General features: G+C 40.3%; 2 protein-coding genes across 4 annotated transcripts in view; one reads left to right on the top strand and one right to left on the bottom strand.

Moving 5' to 3' along the window:
• Positions 1–20: 20 nt before the first annotated feature.
• IKBIP (IKBKB interacting protein) lies at positions 21–24,160 on the bottom strand. 2 transcript variants are annotated; one of them, XM_064376844.1, is made up of 3 exons: positions 23,770–24,160; positions 13,584–13,701; positions 21–1,061 (listed from the first exon to the last, which is right to left on the bottom strand). In XM_064376844.1, the coding sequence occupies exons 1-3, from the start codon at positions 23,946–23,948 to the stop codon at positions 306–308; spliced, it is 1,053 nt and encodes a 350-aa protein (XP_064232914.1). In that variant the 5' UTR covers positions 23,949–24,160; the 3' UTR covers positions 21–305. The 2 variants fall into 2 exon arrangements, with proteins under 2 accessions (XP_064232914.1, XP_021531269.2); XM_021675594.2 differs by lacking the exon at positions 21–1,061 and adding an exon at positions 9,446–11,698 and having other exon boundaries at positions 23,770–24,153.
• Positions 24,161–24,843: 683 nt separating this feature from the next.
• The window catches only part of APAF1 (apoptotic peptidase activating factor 1), an 88,840-nt gene continuing 86,226 nt past the window's right edge, over positions 24,844–27,457 (top strand). The window contains exons 1-2 of one of the 2 annotated variants that reach the window (XM_021675593.2): positions 24,844–25,063; positions 27,268–27,446. In XM_021675593.2, the coding sequence (XP_021531268.2) occupies positions 27,309–27,446 (138 nt within the window). In that variant the 5' untranslated portion in view covers positions 24,844–25,063; positions 27,268–27,308. Of the gene's footprint in view, positions 25,089–27,267; positions 27,447–27,457 lie in introns of both variants that reach the window. The other variant, XM_021675591.2, reaches the window with a different exon arrangement.

The following is a 27,457-nucleotide window of genomic DNA, read 5'->3' as shown; positions in this document are numbered from 1 at the left end:
TGGATAAAGTTCTTGCTATATAAAGTTGCAAAAATAGGTTTTAGCATATTTATTTTGGAAAATCAACCTGTTTAAAAGTTTTATTTTTGCTGTACAAAATAGGATTAAATACAAAATGACTTTTACTCCAAAATATCATTATTTCTGATTACCAGTCTTCTCATAACAAGAGAGGTCCAATTTAAAAAATTACCTTAGTCTAATCTGAATAATGTCAAACTAATTCTTTTTTATTTTTATTTATTTTAATTTTTTTTTATTATTTTTTCTTTTTTCCATGGGAATCATCAAACCATAATATCAAACTAATTCATATCTGAAATGTGTGCAATTTCATCTTTAATATCCTTAATCTCAGCTTGGACTATTGTTAAATTAGATATTTTTTCATTTAGGAAAGCAATTTCTTTCCCTCTTTGTAGTAAGTCGGTAACCAGTCTCCCAATGCGTAGTGTTAAATCATTTACTAATGGTTCTAAACGAGCAAAGTCCTTCTTTAGATTATACACCTTTGGTTTTAGATCATTTGCAAAAGTCACTGTCTTCAGAACTTTGGCTCTGTCACTTTCTAAGCTTAGAAACCTATCTGTATGTTTGTCGAAGTCACTCTTTAGCTCAGTTAGTGTCTTCTTAACAGAGTTAATTCTTTGCGAATTTTCAGATGCTACCTTTCGGAGCATTGCTGTTCGATCAATACTACTTGAAAGAAGATCACCAATATTTTTTACTGTACTTGTTTCTACTTTTTCTATTTTAGTTTCCAGTTCTTGCACAGAATCTGTCAATGATATTACATCAGTTACTAAACCTGAAATCCGTCGCATATCTGTTTTTACAGTTGTAATCTTGAGACCAACATCTTTTGCCATGGAAGTTGTACTTTGTTCTACTTTTGTAATGTCTTGAGAAAGCATTGTCAGATTGTTGTTCAGCATATCCTGTTTTTCAGTTATCCCGTTGAACCAAGTTTTTACCTCATTAATTTCTTCCTGTAGATGCTTTAGATGAGCAATTATTTGAAAAGCCTTCAGTTGTTCCATGATAGCTTCAGATTTCTGCCACTATAAGAAAATATAATATCACAATGATTAAGTGTATTAGAAGCTTAGCATTTAAATTTCATCTTAAATTTTGTGGCTTTTTTTTGTTTCATTGAGATGAAGGTTTGCTCTGTCACCCAGGATGGAGTGCAGTGGCGTGACCTCAGCTCACTGCAACCTCCACCTCCTGAGGTCAAGTGATTCTCCTGCCTCAGCCTCCTGAGTAGCTGGGACTACAGGTGTGCACCACCATGCCCAGCTAATTTTATTATTTATTTATTTTTAATAGCAACAGGGCTTCACCATCTCGGACAGGCTGGTCTCAAACTCATGACCTCTGGTGATCTGCATGCCTTGGCCTCCCAAATCCACACCTGGGATTACAGACGTGAGCCACCACACCCTGCCTTATGTTACTTTTTAACTACAATTTTACCGTTCGTCTGGAAAGCACATGGTAAAAGATGGCTTCAAAAGTAAGAGATTTTAGAACAATGTAAGTGAATTACTAATGAATAAGAAGGAAAACATTTGAGAAAATTTTGTGAAATGTTACTAGAAATTAACATTTTTTACGTTATATTATTTTCACAATTGGTCCTCTGTACACTAATAAAATGAACTACATGAGACAGTGATGTGTTTTTTCAGTTGCTGGAGAAGAGAAAAAAAAGTTTCTTCCTGCCGGGCGCGGTGGCTCATGCCTGTAATCCCAGCACTTTGGGAGGCCAAGGTGAGTGGATCACGAGGTCAAGAGATCGAGACCATCCTGGTCAACATGGTGAAACCCCGTTTCTACTAAAAATACAAAAAGTTAGCTGGGCATGGTGGCACGTGCCTGTAATCCCAGTTACTCAGGATGCTGAGGCAGGAGAATTGCCTGAACCCAGGAGGCGGAGGCTGCGGTGAGCCGAGATCGCGCCATTGCATTCCAGCCTGGGTAACAAGAGCGAAACTCTGTCTCAAAAAAAAAAAAAAAAAAAAAAAAGTTTCTTCCAATGGAGCTTTGCGGGGTGAGACAAGGTAACAAAACTTCTTTTTTATTTCAGTTTTATTAAGGTATAATTGACAAATTAAAATGTATATATTTATTGTGTACAATGTAATGTTTTGATATACATATATACACACACATATTGTGAAATGATTAAATCAAGCTAATGAACATATCCATCACCTCATATATTATTTTTTTTGTAGTAAGAATATTTAAGATCTACTCTCCTAGAAATTCTTTCTCTTTTTTTTTTGGAGATGGAAGTCTCACTCACTCTGTCACCCAGGCGGCCCCATGTCGGCTGACTGCAACCTTTACCTCCTGGGTTCAAGTGATTCTCTTGCCGCAGTCTCCCGAATACATGGTATCACATTTGTGCACCACCACGCCTGGCTAATTTTTGTATTTTTAGTGGATACGGGTTTTCACCATTTTGGCCAGGGTGGTCTGAAGCTCTTGATCTCACGTGATTCACCGGTCTCGGCCTCCCAAAGTGCTAAGATTATTAGGCGTGAGCCATTGCACCCGGTATCTTAGCAATTTTCCAGTATATATCATTATTATCTATAATCATCATGCTATACAATAGCTCTCCAGAACTTATTCATTCTGGTTTTTTTTTTTTTTTTTTTTTTGAGATGGAGTCTCACTCTGTCACCCAAGCTGGAGTGCAATGGTGCAGTCTCAGCTCACTGAAACCTCTGCCTCCCGGGTTCAAGAGATTCTCCCACCTCAGCCTCTGGAGTAGTTGGGACTACAAGCGCATGCCACCATGCCTGGCTAATTTTTGAAAACCCACAGACAGGGCTTCACTATGTTGACCAGGCTGGTCTTGAACTCCTGACCTTGTGATCTGCCCGCCCGGGCCTCCCAAAGTGCTGGGATTACAAGTGTGAGCCACTGTGCCTGGCCTATTCATCCTGTTGAACTGAAACTTTGTATTCTTTGATCAACATCTTTCTATTGCCCTGTCCCCTCCAGTCCCTTGTAACCACCATTCTACTCTGTACTTCTATGAGTCTGACTTTTTTAGATTGCATGTATAATTGAGATCATGTAGTATTTGTCTTTCTGTGCCTGGTTCATTTCACTTAGCATAATATCTTTTAGGTTTATCCATGTAGTCGCAAATAACAGGATTTCCCTCTTTTTAAAGGCAGAACAGCATTCCATTGGGTGTGCCTGTGTGCGCGTGCCTGTGTTACTTATCCATTCATCTGTTGATTGACACTTAGAATGATTCTACATAGCTTGGCTACTGGGACTAACGCTGCAATGATTCTACATAGCTTGGCTACTGGGACTAACGCTGCAATATTTCAAGATAACTCCTTGAAATATTGATTCATTTCATTTGGATATATATCCAGAAGTGGGATTGCTGGATCATATGATTATTCTTACTGATTTTTTTTTTAGAAACCTCCATACTGTTTTCCATAATGGCTATACATTGCCACCCACAGCGTACAATGGTTCCCTTTTCTCCACATTCTCACCAACACTTGTTATCTTTTGGCTTTTTTATAGTATATATTCTAATAGGTGTGAATTGATACCTTATAGTGTTTTAATTTTTCCTTTCCCTGATAATTAGTGATGTTGAGCATTTTTTCATATACCTGTTGGCCATTACTATGTCTTCTTTTGAGAAATATCTATTCATGTCCATAGCCTATTGTTTAATAGGATTGTTTCCTTGGTATTGAGTTGCTTGAGCTCCTTATATATTTTTTATATTAAGCCATTCTCATATTTATGGCTCATGAGTATTTTCTCCCATTCTATAGGTTGTCTTTTCACTCTGTTGATTGTTTCCTTTCTGTACAGAAGATTTTTAGTTTGATGTAATCCTATTTATCTATTTTTGGTTTTGTTGCTTGTGCTTTTGGGGTTCTATCCAAAAAAAATCTTTGCCAAGACTAATGTCAGGAAGCTTTTTCCTCATGTTTTCTTCTAGTAGTTTTCATTTTCTGGTATTATATTTAAGTCTTTAACTCATTTTGAACTGATTTTTGTATATGGTTTGACATAAGGGTCCAGTTTCATTCTTCTGCATAGGATATCCAGTATTCTCAACAGATTATTAAAGAGATGTCCTTTCCCCATTGTGTGTTCTTGGCACCTTGGTTGAGAATCATTTGAACATATACTTGCAGATGTATTTCTGGGCTCTTTATTCTGTTCCATTAGTCTATTTTTTTTTTTTTTTTTTTTTTTTGAGACGCAGTCTCGCTCTGTCACTAGGCTAGAGTGCAGTGGTGCGATCTCAGCTCACTGCAACCTCCGCCTCTAAGCGATTTTCCTGCGTCAACCTCCTGAGTAGCTGGGACTATAGGCATGCACCACCACACCTGGCTAATAGGCTTGGTTAACCTATTTGCCTAGGATGGATAGATGAGTTAAGATCTATCAGTAGCTGAAAAGAGCACATTAGTGAGGGCCGGGGATGGTGGCTCACGCCTGTAATTCTAGCACTTTGTGAGGTGAGGTGGGTGGATCACTTGAGCTCAGGAGTTCAAGACCAGCTTGGACAATGTGGTGAAACCCTGTCTCTACAAAATATACAAAAATAGCCAGGCTAAGCTGAGAGGGTAACTTGAGCCTGGGAGGCGGAGTTTGCAGTGAGCTGAGATCATGCCACTCCAGTATGGGCGACAGAACCAGACTTTTTCTCAGACAAAAAAAAAAAAAAAAAGGTACATAAGCGATTTGAATATTTATTTTAGTATTATTATTATTTTTTGAGATGGAGTCTTGCTCTATTGCACAGGCTGGAAGTGCAGTGGTGCAATCTTGGCTCAGTGGCGCAATCTTGGCTCAGTGGCGCAATCTCGGCTCACTGCAACCTCTGTCGCCTGAGTTCAAGCAATTCTCCGGCCTCAGTCTCCCAAGTAGGTGGGATTACAAACATGCATCACCACACCCAGCCAATTTTTCTTTTTTTGTCTTTTTTTTTTAGTAGAGACGGGGTTTCACCATGTTGCAAACTCCTGACCTCAAGTGATCCACCCACCTCAACCTCCCAAAGTGCTGGGATTACAGGCATGAGCCACCGTCCCCGGCCTGAATATTTATTAAATTCCTATAGTATATTCAAGGTATTAGGCTTAGATGTTGCCCTGTAATGTTAAGTATTGTCTGGATCTACAAGCATAGCAACATGGTCCAAGACTATGATTTCTGGTTCCAATCTGCTTTCCAAAAACTTGTTAAAGGAGTTTTTTTTTTTTTTTTTTTTTTGAGACAAAGTCTCTCACTCAGTGGCCAGGCTGGAGTGCAGTGATGCCATCTCAGCTCACTATAACCTCTGCCTCCTGGGTTCAAGTGATTTTCCTGCTTCAGCCTCCTGAGTAGCTGGGGTTACAGGCAGCTGCCACCATATCCAGCTAATTTTTGTATTTTCAGTAGAGACAGAGTTTCACCATGTTGGCCAGGATGGTCCTGACCTCGTGATCTGCCTACCTTGGCCTCTCAAAGTGCTGCAATTACATGCTTCAGACACTGCACCCGGCCAGGATCTTTAAATTCTATTAAAAGGACCTGGACATTTTATTGATCTGTATAATTTAAAACCATTTGGATCAGGCGCAGTGGCTCACACCTGTTATCCCAGCACTTTGGGAGGCCAAGGAAGGAGGATCTGCTGGGGTCAGGAGTTTGAGACCAGCCTGGCAACATAGAGAGACCCCTCCTCCATCTCTACTTTTTTTTTAATATTTAAAAAAAGGGTAAATAAGTAAACAAAACCACTTAAAGCCAGAAGGGATCTTAGAGATTATTGGTATATAATAATGAGAGCCTTTACTATTTAAAACTAAGCCCTAAAATAAAGCGCCCAGAATATGCAGTGGCAAAACCTATGAATAGATTAGAGGAGTCCAGCTTAGGACTTTTTAGCATCGCTTTCTCCTCTTCTTCAACATTTATTCATTTATTGATTCCTTTTTTTTTTTTTTTTTGGACATAGAGTTTCACTCATTTCCCAGGCTGTAGTGCAATGGCGCGATCTTGGCTCGCCACAGCCTCCGCCTCCTGGGTTCAAGCAATTTTCTGTCTTAGCCTCCCAAGTAGCTGGGATTACAGGTATGCGCCATGACGCCCGGTTAATTTTGTATTTTTAGTAGAGACAGGGTTTCTCCATGTTGGTCAGGCTGGTCTCAAACTCCTGACCTCAGGTGATCTGCCTGCCTCGGCCTCCCAAAGTGTTGGGATTACAGACATGAACCACCGTGCCTGGCCTGTTGATTCCTTCTTATGCTCAAGGGCCAAACAATTTTAGAGCACAGCTATAGCTTTTGAGGGACTTAAGAGTCTAGTTTAATGGCAACATGGTAGATAACACATTTGACTGAATTATTTCTTTTGAGTTATCAAGATAGTTCTACTAACAGCAGATTTGTTGTGATTTTTCTTCCCTGGTTGAATAGTAGCAGGCCCCATGGTGTAGTGAGAGGTCCTTGGCCTCTGGAATTGAACAGACCTAGGTCTACAGTGTGACTGCAAGGTTCCTAATGTTCCTAAGTCTCCATTTCCTTATTTGTAAATGGGTCTTATTGTAAAGGTGTAGTAAGAATTAGTGATAATGACTGGCACAATGAAGGTAATCAATATACAGAGCTGTTAAAATGATGATGATGGGCTGGGCGAGGTGGCTCATGCGTGTAATCAATCCCAGCACTTTGGGAGTCCAAGGCAGGTGAATCACGAGGTCAGTAGTTCGAGACCAGCCTGGCCAAGAGACCAGTCTGGCCAGTATGGTGAAACTCCATCTCTACTAAAAATACAAAAATTAGCCAGGCCTGGTGGTGGGTGCCTGTAATCCCAGCTACTTGAGAGGCTGAGGCAGGAGAACTGCTTGAACTTGGGAGGCAGAGGTTGCAGTGAGCTGAAGATCGTACTATTGCACTCCAGCCTGGGTGACTGACAGAGCAAGGCTCCAGCTGAAAAAAAAAAAAAAGATGATGAATGTAAATTTCCTAGAAATGCTTGACATACATGTAGATATATCATTTTAACAAGTGCTAAAATGTTAGTTTTCTCCTCTCCTGCTGTGTAAAGCTGGGGTGGAATATTTTGATTTGTATTAAATTAATAGTTTATAGGCTGGGTGTGGTGGCTTACGCCTCTAATCCCAGCACTTTGGGAGGTCAAGGTGGGAGAACTGCTTCAGCCCAAGAGTTTGAGACCAGCTTGGGCAACATAATGAGACTCCATTTCTACAAAAAAATAAAATTAGCTGGGCATGGTGGTGTGCACCTGTAGTCCCAGCAATCGGAGGCGCTGAGATGGGAGGATCACTTGGGCCTAGGACGCTGAAGTTGCAGTGAACTGTGATTGCCACACTCCAGCTTAGGTGATACCACCACACTCCAGCTTGGGTGACAGAGTGAGATCCTGTCTCAAAATTAATTAATCAATAGCTTATAAATTGAAATGACCAGATGCTAGGAAAATTTGCAGAGCTTTTGTCAACTGTGCAAATATGAAGTAAGTCTATAAGGAATGGGTTTTTTTTCTTATTGAGTTTGGTAAATTTTCAGCATCATTATTGTGTAATGATATCAAAGTTTGAGCAAGATTATAAATTCATACAAAGGTCTACAATTAAGTTGAGATAAAAAATACTACTACTGGCTGGTGAGATGGCTCATGCCTGTAAATCCCAGCACTTTGGGAGACAGAGGCAGGTGGATTGCCTGAGCTCAGAAGTTTGAGACCAGCTTGGGCAACACAATGAAACCCCGTCTCTACTAAAATACCAAAAAATTAGCTGGGCGTGGCAGTGTATGTCTGTAATCCCGGTTACTTGGGAGGCTGAGGCAGGACAATTGCTTGAACTCGGGAGGCAGAGGTTGCAGTGAGCTGAGATCATGTTATTGCACTTCAGCCTGGGTGACAGAGCAAGACTTCATCTCAAAAAAAAAAAAAAAAATAGTAATACTAATTTTGCATCTTATGGGTTTTTCAATGAAGCCATACAGGCTAATAAATCAACATTTTTAGTTGTAAAATATACAAGTACACTTAGTTAATAGTTTCCAATCATTAAGCAAAATTTAAGGCAATATTACTATATTTTAAAATTGTATGTTCAAAAGTTTAAAAACAATTAGATGCTTGTATTGTAAAAGTGATTTATTCATGTTACATTAAAAAAATTGATTCAGTACTCTTTTTTGTTTTGAGATGGAGTTTCACTCACTGCCGAGGCTATAGTGCAATGGGGTGATTTCGGCTCACTGCAACCTCTGCCTTCCTGGTTCAAGCAATTCTCCTGCCTCAGCCTCCCAAGTAGCTGGGATTACAGGTGCCCACCACCATGCCCAGCTAATTTTTGTATTTTTAGCAGAGATGGGGTTTCATAATATAGGTCAGGCTGCTTTGAACTCCTGACCTCAGGTGATCTGCCCACCTTGGCCTACCAAAGTGCTGGGATTACAGGCGTGAGCCACCATGCCCAGTCGATCCAGTACTCTTGCGCTTTTGAGCCAGGGTTTTGCTCTGTTACCCATGCTGGAACACAGTTGTGCAGGTCACTGCAACCTTGAACACCTGGGCTCAGCCCCCTTCATAGCTAGAACTACAGGCATGTGTTTTTTTGACTTTTAGTAGACATGAGGTCTTGCCATGTTGTCCAGGCTGGTCTTGAACTCCTGAGCTCAAGCGATCCTCCTACCTCAGCTTCCCAAAGTATTGGAATTACAGGAGTAAGTCATTGTGCTTGGCCCCACTCCTCCTTACACATTTTTTTTTTCATATGAATGAGGTCTTACCGTGTTACCCAGGCTGTCTCAAACTCCTGGGGTCAAGCCATTTTGCCTCAGTCTCCCAAAATGTTGAGATTATAGGTATGAGGCACTGTGCCTGGCCGCTTTATAAGAAATTGATATAAAATTTATTATCAGTTACAAAGATACAAAAATGTGTTTTAGGATATTGATAATTTTCCCTAAAGAAAAGACTAACAATGTAATTTAATATTTGATACACAGGAAAGTTTTTTGAAATCTTCAGCATTGGTTAAATAAATGAATGGAAGAAACAGTGAAAGACAAATTAAGTACATCTAAATCTCTCTAATAAAAATTTCTTAATAGGAAAACCTCTTCCTAAATACAGTATATATCTATATCTATACACACACACATATATACTTTAATAGTTTTCTCATGTTATACTTGTAGAAGTGCAGTTTTTCTTTCCCTTGTGTCATTATAGAGCAGTGGCCGCCTTGTTTCCATTTACTTTCAGTAACCATTACCATGGTATATATAAGTTCATAATAATTTTAAATATATAAGTTCATTAAATGTGGTGATAGGTGAGAAAAAATATTTAAACATGAAGAGTGTAAGAGGTCACATCTGCCTTGACAGGATGGAGGTTAAAACAATAAAGTTCCAGCTAACTTTACCATCTATTTTATTAGTATGAAAATAAAAGTAAACAAATAAGAGTTTTGTCAGTGCACACAAATAAGAGACATTCAAAAGTCAGTAAGTATAATGTTAAGACTGCAAAAATTAATGCTGTGCCCCTTAATAATAGAACTCTTCAGGCTTATTTTTATGACTCACGGCTGTCTACCACCGGCCCTCCTAACTCCAATGCAGACCGAGTTTGGGGGTTCTCCAAAAGCTTGCATATTTACATATTAAAACTACTTGACCACAATTACCTTTTTGTAACTGACTGCTTTCAAGTTCTTTGTGTGTTTAATTTCATTGAAACTGCATTATAAAACTGGTAAGGTTATTGACAAAAACAAACAAGAACAAACTGTTTTTTTTTTTTCTAAGAACAAACTTTCATATGCAGTTGACTACATTATATAATTTCAAGTAAGATAAAGTCAATTTGTAAACAAATTTAGTGGTGTGGTTTGGGAAATCTTTAAAATGACTTGCTTTTAACTACCATAGTTATTAGCGTAACTAATTATCACAGTTAAGTTACTTTTCCCTCCTTAAGACAGGCCACAGGCTTATTTATTTTTATTTTAAGTAGATTATCTAGAGATCATGGATCTAGCAAACTCATGTCTAACACAGTTAGAACTTAAAACCCAGGTATATAAAGATATTTCAAAGATTTATATACACATAATTCATAAGAAAGACCTTATGTAAGAATATACTTACTCCGATTTTAAAAGTCTTACAAGTATGTGTAACACAGTTTAGAACCTTAACAAAAACTAAAATGTTTCCCAGGCTTCACAGTTTTCAGAAAGTGCATATTAATGCATAGCAAAGGCACCAGGCTCTCCCTCAGGCATGTTATCTTTTATTTTACACAAAATTCCTATGAACTTAGTTGTCTGGATTCTTAACCTGCAGTGAATTACATAAGAAAGTGAAGAACTGGCTGAGGCAGGCAGATTACCAACTAACCTGACAGCAAGATCAGGTGACAGAAAAGGTATGAGACATAGGTTTGAAAAACGGCAAATTGGGGCCATTTAGTGAAGCAGTAACTACTTCCCGTTAGCCCCTGGAGACATCAATATATGTGGGTCCAATATAATAGGTGAAATTAATAATGATGTCCACTAATTCTTTAAAAAACATTAAAAATATTAAGTATCTTATTTTAAAAGTAGAGAAATATTTGTAAAGAACTATTCTATTTAAAATGGTTAAAATGAAATAAGTTTTAGTGCTTAAAAAGATAAGCTTCGATTATGTGGATAATCCATTTGTGTGGACATCTTATTTTCCAAAAATGTAGGATACGATGAGGCATATTAAAATAACTCAAAATCATGGAACTAATCAATTCACGTATAATGATATGGTTCATCAGAATAAATGTCATGAATTTAAAAATCACCACCAATTCCTTTATTTTCTAGATTATATTCTTTTAAAGTTCCCTTTTCTCCTGTACTTGAGTATGCTATAAAATCGTGAACTCTTTCTTTTAGAACATCCAGTTCATTTTGCATCTTTAATATGCTATTATCATACTGAATTCCTTCAAGGGTTTTCTGCATCTCCATTATTTCAGACACTGCTTTCAGCATATCATCTTCCATATTAAACATCTGCATAGTCAAGTCTTCCATTTTCTTTTCTGTTCCTATCAGATCCTGAGAGACTCTGAGAACCGAGTGAATAGCACTTTCAATTGTTGGCAAATGTGTCTTGCATTCTTCAACTTTGGGCTCATAGTCGGAAAGTTTATTAGTCAGATCTTCATCTCTGGCAAAGAGGGCATGCTGTTCCTCTTCTAACTTTTCAACTGCCTTTGTATCAGAGCCTAGCTGCTCCTCTACTCGCAGGAGATCTTCTTCTTCTTGTCTTTTTACTGTTCTAATATTTCTTAGTGTGCTGTCTTCCAAATCTTTTAGCCGTTCAGTAAGCAATTTTATTTCCTGCTCAGCCGAGTTAATTTGGACAGTTACTTGAGAATGTGTATGTTTTGCTTCTGATTTGAAAATATCTGTATTAGCATTCATTTCTTCTAGGCTTCTCTTCCAGAAATCCGTAATATTCTGAAATTTCTCATTTAGGCTTTGCATCCTTTGAGTAAGCACCTCTTCGTTATTTTGAATGTCATGCATGATATCTTGGAGGCTGGATACTTCCTGCTCAAACTGGGTCATCAAAGACATGGATGACGTAGCTTCCTGCAGGATGCTTTCGGTAGACTCAAGCTGCATTTATAACACAAAACAATTTCCAAGGCTTCTTAATAATTTTCATATTAGAGAAACACACTTTAACAAACAGGAGTATAACATGTGCCAAGTTAAAATTGTGAACCCCAGGGCTCAAGACAAGTAATCCTCCTGCCTTGTCTTCCCGAAGTGTTGGGAAGATGTCTAAAATATCCAAGTACATCAGAATCATACTGACAAAGACATTTATTATGTTAATAGTTTTCACAAAGGTTAGCCCTGTGTCTTCTTTTTTTTTTTTTTTCTGAGATGGAGTCTTGCTCTATCACCCAGGCTGGAGTGTAGTGAAGCCATCTCAGCTCACTGCAACTTCTGCTTCCCAGGTTCAAAGGATTCTCCTGCCTCAGTCTCCTGAGTAGCTGGGATTACAGGTAATTGCCACCATGCCTGGCTAATTTTTGTATATTTTGTAGGACAGGGTTTCACCACGTTGGCCAGGCTGGTCTTGAATTCTTGACCTCAAGTGATCCGCCTGCCTCGGCCTCCTAAAGTACTAGGATTACACAACGCCCGGCCAGCACTATGTTAAAAAAAAATACACCTGAACATATAATCCTAGATATTTGAGCATTTCTATAGAAGCATATTCAAGAGAAAAATAATGTTAAAGGACCTGAAATAGATCACAATTTCCTCTTTTTAACTCCAGTGGTAACTCTGATGTCATTTTTATGGTTATTTGGCATTTTAGAAACTGCAACATTATATAAAATTTTATATCTTTCCTAAATCCTATAGTTCTGGAAGGGTTTCTGCCCCCAAAAAAAAATTTCTACCAACCTCTTGCAGAGAAGGTACTAGAATCAGGTCTTACAGATACAAAGGCAAAAGCAATTAAAAAACAGTTTAGTGAGACAAGTCAAATGGAATAGTAAAGTGTTTTAAGTATTTGTAAATTATGCTAAGCCCCTGACACCTCCTAATCTGTATCTGGAATACAGAAGGCCAAGTCATAGACCTCTTTTAGACTACACTTAGGTAACAGCTTTAGAGACTACAGAAAGGCCTAGAAATGATCATTAATTTATCATGTGCTTACAGCATTATGCTGAAGACATAATACTGAGCAAGATACAGTTCTACCCCTAAGCAGCTTAGTTTAACTGATGAGAAAGACAAGTGTTTATGCACTATGACAGGGGAAGAGCTATGGAAGCATTTAGGTAGAGATCCAACCTAGACTTCAGTGATGAAGGACAGTATTTTAGAAAAAGCAATATCTAATATATCTGCTCCCAGTTGCTCGTTCTCTAAATTAGCCTACACACTACTACTAGAGTAAGCATGTTGGCTAGGCTGGTATCTTAACTCCTGACCTCAAGTGATATGCCTGTCTCGGCTTCCCACAGTGCTGGGATTATAGGCATGAGCCACTGTTCCTGGCTTAGGCTAGCCATTCTTAAATGCATATACATAGATCTTTAAAAAGTAGAAAATAAGGAAAAAAATGGATAGATCTTTTCCCAATAAGTGCTACTCATATTCTAATTTTATGTCCAAAGATCAACCATATTTTCAGATGAGACCAAGCGCGTTCAGGGTGGTATACCATAGACATGATCAACCATATTTTCAATGCTCTAGATACCTGGCACATAAGTAGAAAATTAACATCATGCCAATATGAACAAATTGGTCTTTTTCAACACTAGAAATTGTCGTATTAAAAAATCCTTGTCCTTCAAAATGCAATCTGAGTCAAAATGGATCAGAGAGAATGTCAAGAGATAGGAAGATCAGTGAGAGTTAAAATAGTAATAGTCTAAAAGGCAGGAAGAAAGAAGTTCTGAGCTGGAATAAGGAAATGACAGTGGGGAAGTAAAATGGGAAAAACGTCCCAGATAAGCCAATTAATAATTACCTTCTCTGAAATTAAACTGATTTTACTTTGAAGTCCTTGGAATTCATTGGCTTCTAATTTCAGTAACTGATACTGGTTTTCCACCTTTACAAATTGTTCTGACTGCTGAAATACAAACCTGGAAAAGAAAAGAAAAGAAAAACCACTACTCTCCAATTCATACCCATTTAAATCTGAATTTCAAAGGATAATTATACATACTTCTGTTAAGAACAACATAAATTCTTTTTCACAGACAGGGTCTCACTCTGCCACCCAGGCTGGAGTGCAGTGTCACAATCATAGCTCACTGCAGCCTTGAACTCCTGGGCTCAAGTGATCCTTCTACTTTAACCTCCCAAGTAGCTAGGACTGCAAGGTGGTTAATTTATTTTTTCTTTGTAGAGACACCATATCGCTATGTTGCCCAAGGTGGTCTTTAGCTTTTTTTTTTTTTATTGAGATGGAGTTTTGCTCTTGTTGCCCAGGCTGGAGTGCAATGGCATGATCATGGGTCACCGCAACCTCCGCCTCTTGGGTTAAAGCAATTCTCCTCCTCAGCCTCCCAAGTAGCTGGGATTACAGGCGACTGCCACCAAGCCTGGCTAATTTTTTAACATTTTTAGTAGAAATGGGTTTTCACCATGTTGGCTGGTTTTAAACTTCTGACCTCAAGTGATCCACCTGCCTTAGCCTCCTAAAGTACTAGGATTAGAGGCATGAGACACCGTGCCCGGCTCCAAGGTGGTCTTGAATTCCTGGCCTCAAGTGATCCTCCCACCTCAGCCTCCAAAAGCGCTGGGATTACAAGTGTAGGTCAACATGCCCGGCCTAAATACAGCTTTTATCAGTTTATTTTGACAGATTTTCAAGTGGTAGGTACTGGTTTAACTCATGCAAAGATGGGTAAAGCACTGCCCTTTTTCACAGTTCACAGACCATGGAATAAGATGGTATGATATCTGTAATAGATGCATGCACAAGAAATATTTTAGAGGAAGACACAGTGAACAATTTAGAATAAGATCTTTGATCTCAGCCGGGTGCGGTGGCTCATGCCTGTAATCCTAGTGCTTTGGGAGGCTGAGGTGGGTGGATCACCTGAGGTCAAGAGTTCAAGACCAGCCTGGCCATCATGGTGAAACCCCCAGCTTTAAAAAAAAAAAAATTAAAAAAAAAAAAGATCTTTGATCTCTACTGTTTTTCACAGGGCCATATTTGGGTAATATCTAGAAAATAGGTGTTTTTATGCTGAAATGGAGGAGAAACAAGACTTATCTATAAAAAAGTATTTTAAAACTGAAATGAAGAAGAAATGATGAAAAGCAGTGGAGAGGAAGAGAGAAGTGACAGTAATTAGACGTTGCAAAATCGCAGGGGGGTGTGAAAAGAGGTATAAAAATAGAAAAGAGCCATTGTCGAAGTGACAATAGATCATGATCAGTTCAAAGTGTATAAACTGTACAATTAGCTGTACTCAATGACATGACTTGTATAGGTGTATTTGAGACGTCATTCTAAAATTGGAGTTTATTCTTTATCACGGGTGGAAGCAAAAAAAGCTACCTCAATCTTTAAAACAACAAATCAACATCTATTATACAGGATTTGAAATAGCTAGCACAAAATAATTGCCTTGGATCTAACACCATTTTGTCTACTTTAACTCAATTCTTCAAGCTCAGAGAAAAACAGTTCAAATTCTTTGCATATTGAGTCTTCAAAAAGCAATGGAGCAGAACGATGAGAAGTATCTCCCTAAATCACAGTCCTTAGACAAGTGATTCAAAAGCTTTGCTATATTTTTTAATCACCTGGCAGCTTTAACAACCTGATGTCTGAGTCTCACGAAGATTCTAATTTAATTGGTTTGGGATGTGGCTTGGATGTTGGAAACTCAACAGCTTCCCAGGTAATCTAAGTGCACAGTCAAACTTAGAACCATACTGATTGACCATGTTTTGTGAAATTAATTTCCACTGAAAGGCAATCATTTAAAGATCCCAAGGCTTAATGGAGAGGTGAAAGACTTTTCTGAGTAAGTGCAGTTATCTGAGCTTTGTGCAGCCTTGCAAAAGTGGTAATGCTTTGAATTCATAAATGGTATCATTAGGCTAACTGTAGCTACAAAAATGTCCAAAGCTAAATTAGACAAATGTTTACAATATTGGAGGAAACAAATTTCTTTTGATGATGGTGGTTAATTTCTATCATATGGCATCCCAGGTTACATTATTAACACAGATTGACTTTTCTCCTGTGTTTAAATTAATAGGAATCTTTAAAGCTTCTGGTTATTAGAAAACACTATTATCCTAAATCTCAAAGATGGAAGGGTAAATATAATTCTTTTTTCATTTCTGGCTTTTAAGAGTTTTTTTTTTTTTTCTTTCCAGAGTATAGGATATCTGAACCAGCAGATAGAGACCCTATTAAGAAAGAGACCACCCTAAAGAAATAGAGTTGCCCTCCCCACACCTTCCTGACCCTTCCTGCCCTCCCCCAACAAAAGAAAAAAGAGGAAGAAAAAAAGAAACACAGTTAATTTCAGGGACTAATTTTATTATCCAATACTCCACCATAGATCTATACTATAGATTAGCAAGTTTATTCAGAATGAAACCATTATTATAAAAGAGACTTTTGTATGAACGTTGATTCACTACAAAAACTACATTAAAGAACTTTCTCAGGACTTCTTTTCAAATTCAAGCTTTAAACAAAATCTGCGTCATATTAGTGGAAATATCTCTGATGATAATTAGTAGGTTTTTTTGGATGGTTAGCCTCTTACTAAAATTAAAAAAAAATTTGGCCGGGCATGGTAGCTCATGCCTGTAATCTCAGCACTTTGGGAGGTTGAGGCAGGTAGATCACAAGGTCAGGAGATCAAGACCATCCTGGCCAACATGGTGAAACCTCCTCTCTACTAAAAAAAAAAAACAAAAAAATACAGAAATTAGCTGGGCATGGTGGTACGTGCCTATAATCCCAGCTACTTGGGAGGCTGAGGCAGGAGAACCGCTTGAACCTGGGAATCAGAGGTTGCAGTGAGCCAAGATCGTGCCACTGCACTCCAGTCTGGTGACAGAGCAAGACTCCCTCTCAAAAAAAAAAAAAATTCATCCTTGCTACATATGAACAGTGCATATCAAAAAAAGGACAAAGCTGACTTAGCACTAGTGATGAAAAGTGGTCTGTGTAGTGCTGAGTTAAAATAGATTTCATTTTTCACTTACATGTGCCAGACACTATTCTTAGTACTTTATAAATATTAATTCATTTAACATTAAAGAAGATGATTGACTTTCTTTTTTTTTTTGAGATCGGGTCTTACTCTGCCACCCAGGCTGGAGTGCAGTGGTGTGATCTCAGCTCATTGCAACCTCCACCACCTGGGTTCAAGTGATTACAGGTGTAAGCCACTGCACCTGGCCTACATAACTGATTTTCTAGAAGTCAAGAAAATGTGCTGAGAAGGCTGCTTCAGTTCTGAAAAGCTAAGCTTTCAAACTGGCATCCATGTTAGTGTGTAAGGTGCTTCATTTCCTTTTTATGAGTCGGGGCATATATATATATATTTAATTGTACTTCAAGTTCTGAGGTACATGTGCAGAATGTGCAGGTTTGTTACATACATATACACGTGCCATGGTGGCTTCCTGCACCCATCAACCCATCATCTATATTAGGTATTTCTAATGGTATCCCTCCCCTAGTCCCCCACCAAGTCAGGGGCATATTCTAAGAAGAGCAATTCCCAGTCTTGCCATTTAGATGAGGGTAAAAAACAGGCAATTAGGTTCTGCTAAAGGGTATACCTTCTAGTAGAAGGAAGAAAAGAACTATAAGTAATTCTGGACTTGGGGATTTCTATTTCTAGGATCTTGGCCTTTCTTTGGGGATTAATATCAAAGGGAGGCCACGAATCATACTGGTTAGGTGGGTAGCACTGGAATACCTCAGCTCTGTCATTTACTAAGCTGTATAACCACTTTGGGTAAGTTAAACAACTTTGATGTCTCCTCATCTGTGAAGTGGGGATAATAATACCTTATTTTATTATTTGTTTTTTTTTTTTTTTTTTTTTTTTTTTTTTTTTAGTTGGAGTCTCGCTCTGTCACCCAGGCTAGAGTGCAGTGGCATGATCTCAGCTCACTGCAACCTCTGCCTCCTGGGTTCAAGCAATTCTCTTGCCTCAACCTCCCAAGTAGCTGGAGGCTATAGGCGTGTGCCACCACGCCCAGCTAATTTTTGTATTTTTAGTAGAGATGGGATTTTACCATGTTAGTCAGGCTGGTCTCCAACTCCTGACCTTGTGATCCACCCACTTGGGCCTCCCAAAGTGCTGGGATTACAGGCATGAGCCACTGCACCAGGTCTAATTTTATTTTTTTGACAAGATCTCGCTCTATTTCCCAGGGTGGAGTGCAGTGGTGTGATCATGGCTCACTGCAGCCTCCCAGCTCCAATCCATCCTCCCACCTCAGCCTCCTAAGTAGCTGGGAACACAGGCATGTGTCATAATGCCTGGCTACTTTTCAAATTTTTTTAGAGATGGGGGTCTTCCTATGTTGCCCAGTCTTGTCTTGAACCCCAGGGCTCAAGACAAGTAATCCTCCTGCCTTGTGGGATTATAGATGTGAGCCATAGCACCCAGGAATACTCTGTAGGGTTATAGTTTGTTTTTCAATAGGGTCTCATTCTGTTACCCAGGCTGGAGTGCAGTGGCCTGATCATACCTCCCTGCAGCCTCGAACTCCTGGGCTCAAGTGATTCTCCCACTTCAATCTCTCGAGTAGCTAGGACCACAAGTACACTACTACCACTGGCTAATTAAAAAAAATTTTTTTTTTGTAGAAATGAGATCTGGCTATGTTTTTTTTCTTTCTTTCTTTCTTTTTTTTTAAGGCAGCTGAAGAAGAGGAGGTCTACAGTGATGCAACCATAGTTCACTGCAGCTCAAACTCCCTGGGGTCAAGCGATCCTCTCACCTTGGCCTGCCAAAGTGCTGGGATTATAAGTGTGAGTCACCACACCCGGCTGAGTTGTTGTAAACACTAAATAGTTATTGCTATTCATAAAAGCTCCTGGAACAATAGAGCATAGCACATCAGCTATTTCCTTTAAGTTGTGGCCCCTTTCTTTTTTTTAGTGATGGAGTCTTACTCTGTTGCTCAGGCTGAAGTGCAATGGTATGATCTCGGCTCACTGCAATCTATGCCTCCCAGGTTCAAGTGATTCTCCTGCCTCAGCCTCCCAGGTAGCGGGGATTAGACGCCCACCACCAAGACTGGCTACCTTTCTTTCAGACTACTTTGTGCAGGTACTCTTCTGTCCTTCCTACATGCCTATGATTGTATAAAGGAGCAGGGTTCCCACCCACTTGCACTTGATAGAAGCCCCAGGCCTGTCTGCCTTTGAATGCTAAGTATAAACTGGGTTGTGTTTATGGCAAATGAAGGATGGAATAGATTAGACAGATTACACCACTTAGAAATCACTAAAGAAAAATAACTGTTTTTGGGCCTCTTCTCACTATCATATCATATCATGTCATATAGCCTTGTAGAAGAGTTAGATATAGGAGAAAGGGACCCCAGGCTACTTTTAGTGTAGGCCTAACAAAAAGAATCCTGACTCCTTCATAAGCCATTGTAGTCTATAGAGATCTCATACAGATCTATCTAGGGTCCTGTGGTAATGAATGGTTTACATTTCCCTACAGTGGCATGGTGGTAATTATTGGTGTGTGTTGCCTCTGTATAGTTCCTTTAGGAAGGTTACATGGTGGCAGACAGCTGATTGAGGACTTATAAATTCTGGATTTCCTCTGGCTGTATTTCAGCTTAATGAAAAAGAGGCAAATAACCAAAGGAAGTTGTTGTTATAGACCTTCTGCAAGGAAAGAAGTTCCAGGGCCACTATTAGGGTCAGTATCCACTTAGCCCTATGTTTCATACCATCTATAGCCTCATTTTTAGCACAATACCTAGGTTTCAAGAAAACCTTGACCATATTCCATTTTTAAGAAGCAGGGCATTTAAAGTATACCCTTGTCTTTTAGATAAAACTCTACTAACAGAAAGAAAACTAGAACTAGAAGGAGTTAGCCAAGGTTTTACAGTAGGATTTATAGAGAAAATTATGTTGGATAACAAAAAAAATACCAGTTATATGACTTGTTTAAAGAGCTTTTGACTTTTTGTACATAATTATAACAGATACTATAAAAAAAACTTTTATAAAAGCAATGAAAAAAATTTGTTGAAATATCCTTAAGAAACACAATTTTCACAATGGAATTTCCAGCTGATTAAATTTCTATGTAATTAAATAAGCATTATGACAGGTTTTGTGTCTTGTTTAGTAATTTCACAACTTTTTAACTTTCTGAAAGCAGAATCTCAATTCTTTTATCTGAAAATTTTCCATAGGATATATCACGCCTTTTTTTTTTTTTTTCTTGACATAGGGTCTCACTTTGTCACCTAAGCTGAGTGCAGTGGCTCAATCATAGCTCACTGAGACCTCAAACTCCAGAGCTCAAGTGATCCTCCTACCTCAGCCCCCTCAAGTAGCTGGGACTATAGGCACACTAATTTTTTTGGATTTTTCATAGATACAGGGTTCCACCACATTGCCCAGGCTGGTCTTGTACTCCTGAGCTCAAGTGATCTGCTCACCTTGGCCTCCCAAAGTGCTGGGATTACAGGTAGGAGGCACCACTGCACCCAGCCTATCAGGCCTTTATTTAGCAGGGAGAAAATATTAAAGCAACACACTTTTAAGTTTCTTATGTATTGTTTATCTTTTCTTTCCAAATAGAAAATGGTCTGAAGACAATGATATAGTGCAATTCCTTGAAATCCTCTTTGGGCAGTGAAAGGGTTCAGATTTTTTTCCTCCAACTTAATCAGATGAAGAGTGAGAGGACAGATAAGCAGTATTTAAGAGTACACAGAGAGACACACATATGCACTTGTATTTTAACTGCCAGGGCCGTGTCAGTACAGAAAGCATATAATAAGGATTTAATGGACTGACTTTTAGATGCTGAATTATGTGTTTTAGTGGTAAAGATCTCAATGGCTTTGTTAAAATTCTAGTGAGCTTTTAAGTATTTTAAGATGCCAAATACTTGCTTTTTATTTGAAAAATATTTACAAATGTCTTATGGTGATAAATTATTCCCAAATTTACTATGAATAAATATTTTGCTATAAACAGTAACCAAAGCACATATGCTTCAATTTTTGCAGCAAAAGATTTCACAAGAGCAACCATCAACTATTTAAATAATAATAGTAGAATCTGCCCATAAAAAAATACATATAATACATATATTTTAGAGACATAGGGTCTTTCTCTGTTTCTCAGACTGGAGCACAGGATGTAATCATCGGTCACTGTAGCCTCGACTTCCCAGGCTCAAGCTATCTTTCCACCTCAGCCTCCCAAGTAGCTGGGACTACAGGTGCGCGAACGCCACCACACTTGACTGTTCAAAATTTTTTTTGTAGACACGGTCTATGTTTCCCAGGCTGGTTTTGAACTCTTGGCCTCAAGAGATTCTCCTACCTCAGTCTTCCAAAGTGTTGGATTATAGGCATGAACCACTGCGTCTGGCCCCCAAAATTATTTTCGATATAGAAATGTTTTATCATTTTGCAAACACATAGCTCAAATGAAATCTTCCTAATGAATGTAATACATTTTGGTCTTTATTGTCTGCAGGCAGTGAAGAATCACTAACAGCAAATTCCTGATGTTTTATTCCCATAAAGTTTAGTTTTCTATTAAAGCTAACCGGGACAGTAACTCACTTTCCCAATACAAAAAAGGTTATTTATTTATTTAGGCAAGTCTTGCTCTGTCACCCAGGCTGGAGTGCAGTGGCAGATCTTGGCTCACTGCAACCTCCACCACCTGGGTTCAAGTGATTCTCCTGCCTCAACCTCCCAAGTAGCTGGGATTACAGGTGTGCACCATCAGGTCCAGCGAACTTTTGTATTTTTGGTAGAGATGGGGTTTCACCATGTTGGCCAGGCTGGTCTTAAACTTCTGACCTCAAGTGATTAGCCCACCTCGGCCTCCCAAAGTGCTAGGATTACAGGCCTGAGCCACCACATCTGGCCCAAAAAGGTTTTTTTTTTTTTTTAAATTTACTTAAAGAAGGTCATCCTTTTTAAGGCATAAGAGCAGTTTATTTAAAACAGTAAATTCAGTACATTTATTCCTTTCAGATCAAAATTAACATATTCTGTATTAGTAAAATAAACAATGCTATCTTTTTTTTTGTTTTTTTTTTTTTAACTGAGACAGAGTCTTGCTCCATCGTGCAGGCTGGAGAACAGTGTCATGATTTTGGCTCACTGCAACCTCTGCCTCCTGGGTTCAAGTGATTCTCCTGCCTCAGCCTCCTGAGTAGCTGGGATTACAGGAGCGTGCCACCATGCCTGGCTTTTTTGTATTTTTAGTAGATGCGGGGTTTTGCCATGTTGGCCAGGCTGGTCTCCAACTACTGACCTCAGGTGATTTGCCTGCCTTGGCGTCCCAAAGTGCTGGGATTATAGGCATGAGCCGCCATGGCCAGCTGACAATTCTGTCGTTTTTGAAGAGGGCATTTAATTACTTTATTGTAACAAAATTTAAAAGAAATTTTTTTTTGAGACACAGTCTGGCTCTGTTGCCCAGGCTGTAATGTAATGGCACAATCTTAGCTCACTGTAACCTCCATCTCCCCGGATAGAGTGATTCTCCTGCCTCAGCCTCCTGAATAGCTGGGATTACAGGTGTGTGCCACCATGCCTAGCTAATTTTTGTATTTTTAGTAGAGACGGGATTTCATTATGTTGGCCAGGCTGGTCTCGAATTCCTGACTTCATGATCCGCCCACCTTGGCCTCCCAAAGTGCTGGGATAACTGGCGTGAACCACTGAGCTTGGTCGTAACAAATCTTTTAACTCTGAAAAATACACAATTTGAGATGAGTCACCAGTAAAGTATAATTCCATATATACTAGCATCAAAAATGTTCTAGACGTCCAGGATCTCTTCTAAAATTCGATCACTCTGGAAGATTGACAACAGTCTTACTAAATAACTTTACAAATAAATGAAAAATGGAGAAAAATTCTATTAAGGTGCTAGTCTTATTAAAATGAAATGGGCTATTCCTTCCCCCCCACAAAAAAATTCAGAAAATAAAATTCACAAGTTGGTTGTAAGGTTATTTCTAATATTCATTTTTCCTAATGACACCAATATATCGCCATTAACCTGGTTTAAAAACTGCAACTGTTTAAAGTGAACACGAGTGCTATGTTTTTGCAGCTTTACCATATCGAAGTTCAATGTTCAATCTGTAACTAACTTAGTAAAAGACCTTAAGTTCATAATGCATGCAAGGTGATCAACATATGAGGACTCCTCCAAACTCTGCTGTTATCATAACGATCTGTTTTTTGTTGTTGTTGTTGTTGTTTGTTTTTTGAGACTGAGTCGGAGTCTCTCTCGGTCGCCCAGGCTGGAATGCAGTGGTGCGATCTTGGCTCACTGCAGCCTCCGCTTCCCGGGTTGAAGCGATTCTCCTGCCTCAGCCTCCGGAGTAACTGGGACTACAGGGGCCCAACACCACGCCCGGCTAATTATGCGTACTTGTGGTAGAGACGGGGTTTCACCATGTTGACCAGGCTAGTCTCGAACTCCTGACCTCCAGTGATCCACCTGCCTCGGTCTCCCAACATAATGATCTGTTTCCCAACATAATGATCGGTTTTAAGGTTGCAACTATTTCCATTAGGCATTTATGGGGCAAATAGAGTGGGGCAGATGTGTCCCGGACTGGGGCACAGTGGACAGGAAGTAACGGTTTATAACATGAACGCTTCTGACACGTATCGGGCGCTTCAGAAAGTGTGGCCGAATCTGCAGCTCTTAACAAACGGCTCGTTCCCAAACCTTAGCCTCAACTCCGTCTGAGCGATATGGGCATGCTACCAGTACGGGAGAAGATGAGATACAAGAAACGCGCGAAAGGGAAAAACAAGGCTGGGCTGTTTCCTTCCTTTGGGGTGGAGACAGAGGCACAGAAGGCCCAGGTCTGGGGGGTTGGATGACCTCCGTCGGGATGCGGAGCCGGGTGGGAGCCCAAGCAGCAGCGGGCTCATAGGAGGCCGGCCAGGGGAGCCTCGCGTCCACTTACCAGGCTAGGCCCAGGCAAGTCCCCAGCGACAGCAGACTCAGGCCCGTCCGGGGGTCCGCCCAGCCCCCGCCTCCGCCGCCCGGGGCCTCGGGGCTCTTCCCGTCCTCGCTCCGCTTCCCGGGCTCCGCAGCAGGGGCTCCCTTGGGCCCCGACTTCTTCCGGCTCTTCACCTCAGACATGTCTGGAGGCCCTAGCACGACAAACCCCGGGTGTCTTCTTCACGGGGTAAGCAGGACGTGGCCGCCTTGGCGTTTGAGGGAATCCTGGGCGGTGACCGCGCCCCCTCACAGACTTGGCACCGCCCAGAGCCCAGCCCCTTCCCTCTCCCCGCCATCCTCGTTGATTCTGATTCACTGAGTTTTTCAGCTACCTGCTCCCTAGTTCCCCTAGTTGAGATTGGCGGCGACCTCACCCCGCAGCGCCTTCCGCTGCAATATTGCTCCAAATCCGAGGAAATTCAAACTCCCGGGCGCGCGCAGGCTGACGGGACTAGAGGAGGAGGGACGGGGCCGCGCGCGCCACGTCGAGCGCGCCACCGCGGCCCGAATTCTGCCTTGGTGAGACAGCGACCCATCCTTGTGCCTTAGTCACGCCCTCTCCGCGCGGTAGGCGGGCACTTCCCCTACGCGCGCGGGCAGGAGCGGCGGCGTGAGTGCGCGGCGGCAGCCGTGGCCGCCCCTTGGGGTTTAGGGTGTGTTTATTTGCATAAGCGGGCGCGCGCCGTCCGGGCTGGGCGTACCCAGCGGGTTTTGGCTGCTCCTCTGTACAGAGGCGGAGAAGAAGAGGTAGAGAGTGGAAGTGTCTGTTCTATCCCTGGGCAAAAGGGACAGAACCGGAGGTGTGGAGTCTGGGCAGCCGGCGACCCGCGAAAACTTGAGGTGCAGCGGCGGCGTCCGGAGTAGCGCCGGACTCCCGCGGGGTGCAGCTGCCGCCGTGGGAAGGGCGCCACAGGCCGGGAACCCCCTCATCCCTTTGTGTCTAGGAGTGGGGTCCATCGGAGGGCGGCCCGCGGGCCGGGCCTCACCGCGGCGCCCCGGGACTGTGGGGTCAGGCTGCAGCTTGGGTGGACGCCCACCTCGCCACCCTTCAGAGGTCCCTGGGGGTCTTCGTGCGCCCCGGGGCTGCGGAGATCCAGGTGAGGCACCTGTGAGGACCAGACCTGCCCCGGGGCGAAGGGTATGTGACGAGCCGGCGCCCCGCACTCCCGATTCCCGGAGGAAAACCCCTTTTGCTGTTTCCCCCCCGCATCGGCCTGGAGTCTCCTAGTCTTGTCCCCGCAGTGCCGCCCTTCCCAGTAAGTCCTAGGCGCTAAGGCTTGGGTAAGTTGACCTTCTCTCTTTTCTCCCTGAGCCAGGTTCTTTGGAGGCTCGGTAGCTGATTTCAGGGACTGGGAATTTGAGGACATGGAATATTTGATAACCATCCTTCTCCTGTACCAGGAAGAGAAATTATCTAAAGAGGAAGTAGTAAACGAGGTTTTTGTGGATAAACGTATACTGTACTTTCTATTTTACATCTATGAAGCGTTTTGCTTTCCATTTTGTTGTGGGTTACAAAAGGTGGGACCCTTTGAGACTTTGTTCAGATATTTTAATTTGTGCAGTTTTAAAACGTATTTAAGGTTTGTATATTTTAGTTTAACAGGACTAGGTGAAATTGGAAATTAGTTCCAGAAACCCAGAGTGTCTATTTGCTTAGCTATTGGACATAACCTAAAAAATTCATTCATTCTTGTTTTTTCACATCGAATTTCATTACTGTAAATTGAGGAACATTTTATGTTTAAGAGGACAAAAACATTAACATTTTAAAAAATGAGAGTTTTGATTCAATTGAATAACTTTTTAACAGTTTCGTGCCACTACTGGGCATTTTGTAAGCCTTGACAAGCATAGGCAAATGCCCTACGTCCCTATTTTTCCAAGTGCTACATTTGGTGACTTCAAAAATAGTCATTGAAGTTTGATAATTATTGCCCCTCCTCTGTGAGCTCCAAGTTACTTGTGCTCTGTTTTTGTACTTCGGGCATATTCACATTCTCACTCCCTCTTTTTCTTCTCTGACTGGACTGTGAATTATTTCAGGGAAATGACTCAATTTTTTTCTGTAGTCTTGGTGCCTGACACATAGGGAGGGGCGCAAAGGTGTACTGAATGAATTAATTAATAAACCCATTTACACTCATTCTATACATTGGATATAGTTCTGTTAATGTTTTGAAAACTTGTAGATATTGTGAACTGGATTTTATACCCATGGAAAAATTTGTATTATATTTGAAATAAAATTGCTAGAAACTTCAAGTATTTTACTATAAAGGCTGTTATTTCCTCATGTCCTCTTGGTTCGAGAAGCAACATCTGAAAGTATTTCCTGTTACTTTGTGGGAAATGTGTTTAGCAAGGAAGACCTAGAACTGACATCCTCCTTGAATGAGAACTAATACTCAATACTAACAATGCTCTATTCAATCTTATGTTTGATAAAGAAAACAAGAAGTCTCTTAATATTAGGACTTCAGTGTAATCACTATTTTATACAATCTTAATTTAAAAAGGAAGTATTTTATTGTAAAAAATGATAATGTATGTTAAAAAAAAATTAACAGTAGAGGCTGGGCATGGTGGGGCTCACAGCTATAATCCCAGCACTTTGGGAGGCTGTGGCTAGTGGATCACCTGAGGTCAGCAGTTTGAGACCAGCCTGGTCAACATGGTGAATCCCCATCTCTACTACCAAAAAAAGAAAAAATTAAGACAGGGTGGGAGAAATCCCAAATTTTGCTACTCAGAAGTAGCCCAAACATTTTGATGAATAAATTTCTAAACATCTCCTATATATTTTCATATGGTACCAACACGTTTTATGTTATATGTGGGATCATATTTCTGTTTTTTCAGCAGCAGTGTTATGAACATCTTTCCATGTCAATACATAGAGATATGTGTCTTATAATTTTGAATGGCTGCATACTATTCCATTTTATATACATACTCTAATTTTTAAAATCCATATTCAGAATGAGGGACATTTAAGTTGTCCATCATTTGTCATCACTGAAACATCCTCCATTCATTGTTTTTTATTTTTATTTTTTACACTAGCCTTCCAATGTGCTGGGATTATAGGCTTTAGCCACCACATCTAATCTGAAGCTCATTAATTCTCCTAATGGATATTTTTACATATGTGTGTGAATGTCTCCTTGAGGTAAATTCTTAGAAGTGGGATTTCTGGGTTAGAGAGATGACTTAAACACTTCTGTATCTTATACTGCCTTCCAGAAAAATTGCTTCCATTTTCTACTTTCCCCAATTAGTGCATAAGAATGCCCATTTTCTCATACCTTTCCAAGCATTGGGTTTTGTCCATTTAAAAATTTTTGCCAAGAAGAAACAATCAGTTTTGTTCTTTTTACATTTCTTGTTTACTAGTGAGATTATGTATCTTTTCATATATTTATTTGGCCTGACAAATATTTTGGTGTTTTGGCTGTAGCTCATGGTTGACAGCTCAAAGAGAAAAAGATTTGAGGGAGGATGGATGCAAAAGCTCGAAATTGTTTGCTTCAACATAGAGAAGCTCTGGAAAAGGACATCAAGACATCCTACATCATGGATCACATGATTAGTGATGGATTTTTAACAATATTAGAAGAGGAAAAAGTAAGAAATGAGGTAAAGCTTTC

Source organism: Aotus nancymaae, unplaced genomic scaffold, assembly GCF_030222135.1.
Source record: "Aotus nancymaae isolate 86718 unplaced genomic scaffold, 86718_ANA_hifiasm-v0.15.2.pri h1tg000016l, whole genome shotgun sequence".
Classification (NCBI taxonomy): domain Eukaryota; kingdom Metazoa; phylum Chordata; class Mammalia; order Primates; family Aotidae; genus Aotus; species Aotus nancymaae.
Note: the sequence above shows the minus strand (reverse complement) of the source record. Positions and strands in the feature narration are given on the sequence as shown.

Coding starts and splice junctions, on each gene's coding strand:
- IKBIP (XM_021675594.2), bottom strand. CDS start 23,948: ATGTCTGAGGTGAAGAGCCGGAAGAAGTCGGGGCCCAAGGGAGCCCCT. Junction 13,702..23,769: donor ACTTGCCTGGGCCTAGCCTG/GTAAGTGGACGC, acceptor TTTCTTTTCCAG/GTTTGTATTTCAGCAGTCAG. Junction 11,699..13,583: donor TCAGTTTAATTTCAGAGAAG/GTAATTATTAAT, acceptor TTATAAATGCAG/CTTGAGTCTACCGAAAGCAT.